The sequence below is a fragment of the Onychostruthus taczanowskii genome, unplaced genomic scaffold (assembly GCF_017590055.1).
Source record: "Onychostruthus taczanowskii isolate IOZ18803 unplaced genomic scaffold, ASM1759005v1 scaffold169, whole genome shotgun sequence".
Classification (NCBI taxonomy): Eukaryota; Metazoa; Chordata; class Aves; order Passeriformes; family Passeridae; genus Onychostruthus; species Onychostruthus taczanowskii.
This window is the reverse complement of record NW_024498895.1, coordinates 271331-282530: the sequence shown is the minus strand read 5'-3', so window position 1 is coordinate 282530 and position 11200 is coordinate 271331. Positions and strand designations below refer to the sequence as shown.

The window sequence follows — 11200 nt, the reverse complement described above, 5'->3', positions numbered from 1 at the left end:
GGCAGGGAACAGCCACCCTGATGACAGGCAGAAAACTGATCCCGGCGGGTGACGTTCACCCGGCACCTGCTTCCCCGGCAGGGGACCAAGAGCGGTGCCAGCAGCAGCCGCCGCAGGAAGGGTTTTCCGGGAAATGTTTATGGAGTCCTCCAGACACTCCACCCTGTGCCAACCTCCCAGTCACGGCACCCCCCAGGGAATGTCCTTGGCGGGTCCCCGAGCACCAAGAGCGCACCCCCCAGCTTCACAGCGAGGTGGGATAAATCCCGCTGGAACCCACAGCGGAGGAATTGAGGATGTTGGAGACAGAGGGGGAACCCACTGGAGTTCAGTGACACCTCTCCAGGGGCCGCGTTTATCCCTGCTTGGAAATTAATCACCCCCAAGCAGAGCTTTAATGACAGCCGGCTGGAAATTCCAATCCTCCCCGGGAAGGGAGCAGCGGTGCCGGTGGGCGGCGGAGCTGCGGCTCGGAGAGGAGCTGCTCATTGCCTCGTTTAATTAATGCAGCACAAGGATTATCCTCGTTAGGGATCCAGGGAAAACCAAAGCTCCCGGCCACCACCACTGGGCACCCCTGAGGATTCACAACAGCACCGTCTCCTCCAGGGTGGTTTTTAGGGAATTTAGTTGGGGTTTTTTTTAGGATACCACCATTTGAAGAATCATTGTTTCTGGGTGAAAAGTTTTAATAATTAAAAAAACCCAAGGATTTAGGGATCAGAGTGACTCCTCCACTGGATTTGGATGGATATTTGATGGGATATTCATGCACTGCTGGAAAAAAGAGGAAAGCCACAGGGAGGATTCTCCATCCCAGGGGAGGAAACTTTTATTTACATATCAAAACACAGGAGTTAACAAAAGACATTTTCATATCAACGAAAACCACGACGTTTTTATTAAAAATCAACTCGTTGGACACACCCTGGAGCACAAGTGACATCCCAGGGTGAGGATCTGCTGGTCCTCCAGTGCCTGGGGGATGTTGTGGATTTGGGATGGTGACAAAACCCCTCCATGGGGGTCACGTGCTGAAGGGAACCCTGCTGTGGGGATATGTCTGGGGGGTGAAGCCACCATCCTTTGGCATTCCCTACCCCATCTCTGATCACACCTGGATCCTGCATCCCCAGGGAGCCCCAGTTCTTCCCAAATCCCTCTGATGCCTTTTCCCACAGGATTTTCCCTGAGGGGCTGTGGATGAGCAAATCTCACAAATCGCATCTCTGTGGGGGAACAGCACCTGCCACCCCAAAATTCCCTTGGAAATTTTACCTATGGATGCAAAACCCCATGGTTCCAGTGTTCCTTCACTCTGTTCCTACTTGGATTTGGAGAGTCCCCAAAAACCCCCAAACCCTGGAGAGTTGGCTTGGCATTCCCAGTGGAGCCCAGACCCCTGCTGGGATAGGGAGCGGTGGGGGTCGGGTGCAACTGGGCCATGGGAGATCCCGAAATGCAGATTGTGATCTCCCACTCCCAACACATTTCCATGAGGGCTGCTCTCAGCTCCAGGAAATCTCCTCCCAAAAGCAAGGGGATGGAGCAGGATGGGCTCTTGGAATGGTGGGATCAGGGCTGTGGGGGCTTTACACCCATTACATCCCAGCACAGTGACTTGTCCGTAATAATCTGGATGTGGGAATGTCACCGGATGGCATTAAACCACCTCAGGTCTCCCTATCACCTTGTGGCTGGGACAGCACCGGAGGATGGATGGAGATGAGAAGCTCTTCCCAGCCCCACAAGCATCCAAGGAGGTGGCAGGACTTGCCGTCAACAACAGCTGAAAAGGTCATTTATTGGTCAATTCAAAGATTCCAAACAAAGATGCCTCCCTGCAGGAACGAGCGGTGCATTCCCACGCTGCCACACGACTCCGTGTCCCAGTGACATCCCAGAAAAGCATGAGGAGGAGGGGGGGTGCCATGTCTGCACATGGCATCCTGAGGTAGGTGCCAGGTTGTTCCCTGGCTCTCCAGTTCCTGAGCTGGTTGGCTGCCACAGGATTGGGATGGATTCACAGCCGGGGCTTGATCTGCAGCCGCTTCCCTGGAGGGAGGGAAGGGAATAGTGAAGGTGGGAAGTGGGGAGAACACAGCTGGATATTCCCAGGCTTCTCCTTGCCTGGTCATGGGAAGAGGTTAAAGCACTGGGAAATTGGGAATGTGGATGGTTCTCCACCCTGGTAACACCCACTGGACTCACCTCTGCCACCCACAAGGGAGTTCTCGGAATCCTGCAGGGATGTCCTTGGGAATATTCTCCTCCTTTTGGTGTTGCCTGGGAAGGAAAGGAAGAAAAGAGGATAAAGTCACTGAGGTTGGCTCAGGTCACCTTGGAAATCCCTTGGAATGCAGGTGTAGGAGGATCCTAAGTTCCTCTTTTGCTTCACATTCCCCTTGGCCATGTCAAGGATGGAGGTGGCTCATTCCCCAAATCCCTGAGCATCCCCAGCTCCCTACAAGTGGCACTCAGAGGTCGCTTCCCACCATGGAGCAGCAAATCTGCTGCAAAATTCCCAAGTTATGGGTGAAAAAGAAAATTAAAAAGGATCCAAACTTCCCATTGGTGAACATCAGGACCTGCTTTGATGCTGGGATGGAGCTGGAAAGAGCTGAGCACCAGCAATCATCCCTTCAAGCATTCCCAGCATCCATTTAGGATGCTCCAAGTGATGTCTCCTGCTTGCTGGAACCCGGTGCTTCCTCCAAAGAGGGTTCTGGATGCTCATGTAGAGCCAAAACACCATGAAGTGCCTCTGGGAGGTGACCTCCTTGTAGGACAAGCCCAGCATTGAAATCCTTCTCCATTTCAAACACAACATTACGAGTACCTTTCTGCAGGTTCTCCTATTTCCCCTCTCCAAAGGGTTTGGAGAGGTGTCTATGGGATTCCACGTACCAGAGTGATGGGTGGGAAGGAAAGTGGTGGCCACTTGGCCACCAAGATGAATGAGGATGGAAAAAAGTGGAGACTTCCCAGAAAAAAAAGGACCCACAGGTTTAGTGGGAAAAGTTCCCCTTCAGTAGGGATTAATGGAGGTGGAGAAGGTCATGGAGAAGATGGAGAGAATCCAGCCCAAACCCCCTCCAGATGTTCTGTTGCTCATGTTCCTAAAAAATTTTCCATGGCACTTCCCAAACAATGAACCCAACCTGGAGGTGGGACCAAGAACACCTTTGAGCAGCCTTGAGAGCCCAGAGTAGAAAGTTTTTGGGGCAGGGGGAGCAGGACAGGTGAGGACCCAGCAGCGGGGAGTCTCCAAGAGTTTTCCTTCACTTTCCAACTGGGATAAACAAACTTGCTGGGAGTCGAAGCCGCGCTGGCAGTGATTCATCGCTCCAGAGTTAATTTATGGAAAATAAAGAGGGCTCATTTAGCACCTTTCCACCCTTAATATAACTCCCATACATCAGCGGGATGCACAGCAGACACGGTGGATCTGGATATTCCTCACTGGCACAGCAGCCGAATCCAGCTTTTGGGAATGGTGACACAGAGCCAAACACCCTCACGTCCCCACCCTCCCTATTTTTCCCTTTGGCATCCAGCCAGGTGGGTTTTCCAGCCTGGGATCTGTGAATCCCAGCCTGGTTGCTGGAATGAGGGTCCGGAGCTGGTGGTTGTCACCTCAAGGGGTCAAAATCAGCAACTCCACATTCCTGCCCCGTGGTGTGAGTTCAATAGGAATCGTGGGAAGGGCTCAATTCCCTTTGGATGAGCCAGGGAAAACTTCCTTAGCCGACATCTGTGAGGCAGCTCAAAGCAGGTATGATTACAGAAGTAGAAACACAGATTTATTTTTTTGGGAGAACAAGAAAAAAGGTGATTTTTAAATCTACCATAATTAACTTCCTGACTTTAGTACAGAGTGCAAGGGGCCAAGATACTTTCAGAGCATCGATGCTTGATTTCCAACAGATTCCTCAAAAAAAATCAAGGCAGGAATGAGAAAATAATCCCAAAATAGGTCATGAGAGGGCTAAACTGGTTCCGTTTCTCTCTTTGGATGGAAGGAGATGGAGGAAGGATGTTGCAGCCAAGGGGTGAACACCACATCCCAAAAAACCCCCAGGAGGGAAAACCTGGACCAAACCTGGGTGTCACTCCAGCCAACCCTGGCAAAGGAAAAGATATTTTTCCAGTTTTGTGCTTGGGAGACCCTGCAAATGGCGTGATCAATCTTGGGTTGCATCTCCAGCTCCTTCACTCTCTCCCCCCGCCGCCTTTCCCGGCATTCCAGGAGCGGCGCAATCCATCTTCCAAGGAACCAGGTATATAATTTCTAGTTAGCGAAAGCAACCCCTTTTTCATTCCAAAGATTGAACAGCTTCCGAAGGAGAAGAACCGAGGCCGGATCACGAGTTTTCCATCGAAACCCAGGCGGTTTTCGCTGAGCTTGTCAGGCTCGTCGGAGAATTAGGACTTCCAGCGCTCTTCCTCCTGATGGAAATCAACATTTATTTTGCCTAAGCCTAAGAAGGTGTCAGGCAGACGGAGAAACTTGCCACTCTTCTCCAGGAAAAAAGAGGGGAAAGGAGGAAATCTAATAGAAATATATTATCAAGTCTGAGGAGTGGACAGTGCAGTAAATCACACTTCAGGTGGCACCATTAGATTTTTCAATAAAACCTGGTTTTCCCCCAGCCAGAGCCGAGCGGCTCCAGCTGCATCCAACAGGGAAGTTAAAACCAAATTTGTTTCATCCAGATGCTGATCTGAGAGGGATGGAAAGGGATTTCAAGGTGGGATCACCCTCTCAGATGAAGGGTGCAAGGAGGTGGGTCTGGGCCTGGGGCCCAAATCCTCTCCCTGCTCATCATTCCTGATCCCTGAGGGATTAAAAAATTTGGTTTCTCCGCAAGGTGGGGAGGTGGAAGGCAGCTGGAGATGCCCCACATCAGGGATGAAGATTCCCAAACCCTAAATCAGCAAGATGCAGGGAAAGGTAACTCCCTTGCAGCATTCCAAACTTTACCATCCAGCAGGAGAACAGCTGGAATTTTGTTGGTCTCCTTTCCTCAGCAACCTCTGGCCTGATGGAATGTTTGTCTCCGTCATTCTCCTGAAGCCACCAAAGGGTTTCATCCTGTCCTGCATCTTCCTCCAGGAAGGTTCAGAGCACTGAGATGCATTCCAGAATTCCCCTGCTGGATGCTCAAGGTTTAACACCACGAGGAGAAATTCTCTTCAAACACACTTTCCCTGCTTATTCCCAAAAGATAAATATCCCTTAACCGTTTCCAGGACACCGCAGGGGAGTCCAGAGGCTGAATCTGCCTTGGAAAGGTCTTTTCCTTTCATTGCCAAAGTGCTCCTGGAGAAACTTGAGCTGGGAGATGCCTTTTTAACATTATTATTATTATGTTGGTTGTTTTTTTTTTAAATAAAACTCAACAACAAAAGATGGGGTAGAAAGCCCAGCAGCAAGGGCTACATCCCAACATTTTCCACAAATGGTTTTTCATAAGGAAAAAGCATACAGGGAGGGTTGGATCTCCTTAGCTCCATCCTGCACTAGATCCATGTGGTGACAATCCGCACTAGAAACTCATCCTGCTGCTCTTCCACCCAAACCTTCTGCCACAGGTGGACGAGACCCTAAAAACCGAGTCTAAATGCACCCATCCCTCAAGCAGGACAATATGGATCCATCAAACTGGGGAGGTTCAAGCTGAACACAAGGAAAAATTTCTTCATGGAAAGGGTTTTCAGGTATTGGAAGGGGCTGTCCAGGGAGGTTTGGAGTCCCTGTCCCTGGAGGTGTCCAAGGAATGACTGGATGTGGCACTCAGGGCTCAGGTCTGCTGACAAGGTGGGGATTGGTCACAGGTTGGACTTGATGATCTTAGAAGTCTTTTCCAACCTTAATGATTCTGTGATCCTTCCATCTCCATCCCCTACATCCACCAGATACCTTTGGGCGTGGGATACCTTCAGCCTCTGGGGTGCCACAGATGACCCAGGTGCTGCTGGAGGCTGGGGTTGGATCTCCTCATGTCCTGGTGGCTCTGAGAAGCTCCAAAAGTCAGGAACTTCACTGTGATTTAATTTCCTCATTGCAAAGTGTCCAATTTAGGACCTGCTAAGTCTCACTCCTTGGCCAGGAGTGCAATATTTTTCTTCCATATTGATTTTTTGCCCATTTTTTCATGGAATCCTAAAACAGTTTGTATTGGAAGGGACCTTAAGGACCAATTCCCATGGGCAGGGACATCTTCCACTAGACCCGGCCTCATCCAAACTGGCCTTGAACACTTTCAGGGATGAGGCATCTACAACTTCTCTGGAAAACCTTTGTCAAGGCCTTACCACTCTGGAGATGTTTGGGACCACACAGAGAAATCAATTCCCTGTATTTTATCCCCATTGCTTCCTCTCAAAGGAACAAACCGCACCAAGTCCTGCTGGGGTCAAATCTGACAGTGATGCCAGCTCCTGTTATCCCAGGACAATCCCGTTGTGTCCAAGCCCGCCATCCCCAACCATGCAGATGCTTCATGCAAATCTCCAGGGCATCTTCTGCCACCGACTTGACTGATCAAAGGCTTGGTTGCCTCACCTGGCTACCAAAAAAAGTTCTGGAGCAAAGATCTGTTGGCAGAAAAAGCACCAAAGGAGATGCTGAAGACAATGAAGATTCCATCGGACCCAAGGGGGACTGGCCATATCCACATGCAGGGAGGCAGCACTGGACATCTCCTAAATTAAATTGGGGTTGTCCTATGCAGGACCAGGAGCTGGACTTGACAGCCCTTCTAAACTGGGATATTCTCTAATTCTCAGATTCCTGCAGCTGGGAATGGTTGGATCAAGACCAGCCACCAAGTGGGCAGTGACAGCGGCAGTTCCGTGCCCACTTGGGCACCTCTCATCCACAGTGAGAAAAGAGGCGAAAATCCACATTCCCAAACTTATCCCTTCAGAAGTAGAAGCCGTAAACAAACCCAGAAGCCGCCGCCGCAGCTCCCCAAATTCCTCGGAAGCCGAGGCGGTTGAGCGTGCTCAGCGGAGCCGTTAAAAAAGACTGGAGCGAGCATCTTCCATTAACGTTACGACCGTGAAATATGACAATAAAATGACGGCCGTATGGTCCCAAATTTGCAGCCCGCCGAGCTGCTCGGGGTTTATCGTCACTCAAACGTGCAGAGAGCTGTAAAATGTTTACAGAAAGGGTCGTTTGCGGCTATAAAATCCTCTTTTCTCTCCTAAACAAGGCTGAGCGGAGCCATTTACAAAGCCCAGAATGTTCATCGGGGGAGAGGGGAACATCTGTTCTCTCCAGGAGTTTGCAGTGATCTTCTCGAACAAATTAACTAAAATGGGTGCTTTCTAATTAAATTAGCACTCGATTGGAATGGTTTGCATTGGTGCAATTAGCACGGGGAGGCCAGTTAGGCTCCAGCACAGGCGATTTAACTGGAAGGTGAAATATGGAAAAGCCCATTACCTGGAAAACAGGAGTCGGAGGGGTAGGGAAGCCTGTTCTCCCTCCGGCTCCATGCTCCTGGGTGGATAACACAAGGTGAAGGATGGGATGCCACCAAACCCACTCTTCCCATTTGGGATGCTCAGCTGGGAGCAGTTGGCTGTCCCCATGCTGCACGGATTGGCTTTTTGGAGGATGCTTGGAAAGCACCAGTGCCCTCAAATTACAGAATCCCGGAATCATTTAGGTTGGAAAAGACCTCCAAGATCAACCTTTATCCGATCACTACCTTGTCAACAAATCACTCTTCCAACCCCAATTTCCAGGCTCCTCTGGAGGGCTGGGAACATGAAGGGGCTCTGCACCATGCACACAGAACACATCCCTTCTTTCCAGTCGCCTTTCCCTATATCCTGGACCCAGACCCCCACTGAGATCCTGCAAGCTCATGCTGTTGCCCACGCTGGTCCTTAAAGGTCATCTCCAAACTCTCTCCCTGCCCCTCCCCGGTTTTCCTTGTTCCTCTTGCATTTCCCAGGATTAAAAGGGCATTTTCTCCAATTGTGACTGTTTAACCAAGGAATTAATCTCATTCCTTAATAACAACCTGTTCTCCTCCTTATTTACCATCCCAATAATTTGTGTGTCAACTTCAGGCTTCACAAGCACAAACCCAATGTTATCGCTGGCAAAGCTCCCCAGATCCCACTCCCAAATCCTGCCACAGACTCTGGCTACTTCCTAGAGCTACGCATGGACTCATCCTGACCACCTGCTCAGCTCCAAACTCAATCTCAGGATCACCAAATATTCCAAAGGAATATAGGAATATTGGAAGGGATCCACAAGGGTCATGGAGTCCAGTCCAAGTGATGTGGCCACCACAAAGCATTTGGTCCTTTAGAAGCATCAATCCCATGTCCTCTCAGGATGGTGGCCAGGGCTCCTCTTATCCCATAGGATTTGGGGATTCCCAGGTGCTGCTGTGCCCTGAAATCCCTTGGCTAGGATTAAGATGAAACCCAAGGATGGGCAAACCCATGGATCAACCATTCCCATGTCCAGACTCGGCATGCCATTGCTTTGGCAGGGAAATTGCTTCATCATCAGATGATTTTACAGCTATCTGCAATTCCTGCCTGGTTTTCCTCTCTTATGGATCCTCCAGCATCTGCTTTCCCAATTCCATGAGCCTCCCTGGGCAAAGGAGCACAGAGGGATGAGTGCCCCGACCTCATACCTGCCAGCTTCACCCAGCCTTCCTGCCAACATTCCCAAATGAACCAGCTCCTCCTCCTCATCCTCCCACCCAAAACGCCTGGAAATCATCCTCCCTTGGATACACACTCTAGAATTAAGAGGAAAACGATGCCCTTGCTCCTGGGTTATTCCCAGCTGCCAAGTGTATTCCAAGGCACTTCAACAGTCTTCTTGTCCATGAATTAACTGTTCCAACTTCACCGTGGAGACAAAAGTCCCGGTCAAGTCACTGCCTTGGGAACACTTCCCGAGGTCAAAAGGGAGTTGGACCAGGGCCAAGGAAAAGGAAAAAGAGGAGAAGAAATCCCTGGAAAGGGAAGCTGAGTGTTTCACTCCGTGTTGTGGAGAGGAGTATTCCCAGCTGGAATGGTCCCCTCACTGTGTCCACCACACTGTGGTTCAACAGCACCCGCGCTCGTCTGTGACTTCAGGAATATGTTGCTAATCCTGGGAATTCTCTTTCTGACAGCATTAAGGCATCTCAACCCTCCCTGACTTGAAGTGGCTGAGCCAGGCACAGCGTCACAGATCCTTATGGATGATCCTGTGAATGCTTCAGCCTGGATTTTGCAATGGAATTCATCCCTTATCCCAGTGGGATCCTGCTCCGGCTGCATGGAAAGTTGGGATCAAAGATGGGAAAGGCTCACACGCAGCCAAATTTTGTGCCAGCAGAGCTGGCAATGAGAATTTCATCGTTACTCCCACAAAATATTGTGACTTCTGAGCCCATTCCTAGATGGTGCTCTGGAGATGAGGCTGTGCATCCCACTGGAGAAGGATGGGAGAGGAAAACTAAGTGTGGAGCATCACCCAGCCAAAAACCTCCCACTCAGAGGTGGGAAGAACCAGGCACAATCCTGGCCTCACCATCTCCATCACCTCTGCTTTTGGGGGTACATCCCTGGAGCACTCCAAAATCCCATCCCTTTAGGGATTTTCCCATGGAAGAGCTGAAAGAGGAGAGGAGGAACCAAGAACACTGGAGAAGCAGAAGCCACTAGCTCTCATGTGGCAGAATTCCAAAAAAAGTTCTGCTCATCCTAAACCACATTTCCAAAAATTTTACTGACTTCCAAAGTAGATAATTCCAGACTAACAGCTCTTCCTTCAAACTTCCAACCTGCAAACACTCCACCCAACCTCCCACTAGAATGTTTTTATTGGAAAGCTTCCAAGCTATTTCCTGCTGGGAAACAGGTGTGATGGATGATCCAGAGGTCCTCCAGAGGCAGAGCATCCTTGCATCCCACTAAACATCTTCTCTACAGGGCAGTGATGTAATTCCGTCATGGAAATGAGACCAGATTCATCATTGGATAATTTACAGGATAAGAAAGGAGTTGATAAAATAAGGGGACAAAGTCCTGACACACAATTTCAGGAACAGACACAAGGATTTGTGCCCAGATGGGAATCCTTTCTGCCATCCCAGTTTGGACTCCCAGTCTTAAAAGGTTTGGTGACTCACAAAGAACATGGATCCCATCAAAAACCACGGAGAACAGCAGAGAATAACTTTTTTTCTTGGAAAACCAGAGCAGCTCCAAGTGGAGGATGTGATTCCTACCTGGTTCATCCTCTGGCTCATCCTCATCCCTCTCTTCTTTGCAGCCCAGGGAACCGGGAGATTCCGGGGATCGGAGGGAGATGAAGGATGGCAGCTTTTGCAGGCAGCTGCTTGGCTTGGGCTCTTCCTCTTTCCAAAACTTCACCTCTTGCTCTGCACTGGAGGGTCCGGGAATTTCCCCATCATCCTGGAGCTGAGCTGGATCATTCCTACAGGAATGGGAAAAATAATAAGGAAAAGTAAAACAATCCCACTTGGCAATGCTAGACAGGGCATCATATGCAATGGAAGAGGCTTGGACCTCCCAGGTCTCCATCCAAGGCCATGCTGTATCCCTGATTTCCCTGGAGACAGCACAGATTCATCTGGAGTTTCTCCCTCTCCAGCTGGATTCCCTGTCCTACACTTCCCTGCAAGGTTCCCAGCTCCTCAGATTCTTGTGCAGGTGTTGGGCTCCTGCTTGTGATCAAGCAGAGGGAAGGGGAGATGGAAGGCGTGGGGAGTTGGGATGGCTTGGAGGTGTCCTGCTGGGCTTGGCTCATTCCCAGCCCTGCCACTCTCTTCCAAGCTAACTTGACACTCCAGCTCCTTTGACATCTCCCATGACGGTGCCAATAAAGGAAAAAAAAACCCTCTGGAGCAGCTTCCAAGCTGGGGCGTGCTCCCTTCCCAGCGGAGGACGCCAGGAGCCTCCCAACCAGGCAGGCCTGCACTCATTCCTCCTTCCCTAAAAAGAGCAAGGAGCTATTTTACACCTCGTTCACACCGGGAACGTGAGCTGGGTGTCATTCCAAGCCTCTTCTGTCACCCGGGATAAGTTCGGAGAACCCGTGGAGCTGCTCGTCCCCCTCTGCTACCTTACAAGGCAGGGCCAGGATGAGGCCCAGGCCCAGACCATGGAGGATTCCAGGAGCATGGACCAGCCTGGCAAAGCA

The 11200-nt window shown here is 50.3% G+C and overlaps 1 protein-coding gene across 1 annotated transcript in view; it reads right to left on the bottom strand.

Annotated features, from left to right (window-relative positions):
- Positions 1–816: 816 nt before the first annotated feature.
- The window catches only part of ZC3H3 (zinc finger CCCH-type containing 3), a 128265-nt gene continuing 117881 nt past the window's right edge, over positions 817–11200 (bottom strand). Inside the window, exons 11-13 of the mRNA XM_041399661.1 lie at positions 10266–10474; positions 2212–2286; positions 817–2055 (exon numbers count right to left, since the gene is read on the bottom strand). Of these exons, the coding sequence (XP_041255595.1) occupies positions 2024–2055; positions 2212–2286; positions 10266–10474 (316 nt within the window). The 3' untranslated portion in view covers positions 817–2023. The remainder of the gene's footprint in view (positions 2056–2211; positions 2287–10265; positions 10475–11200) is intronic.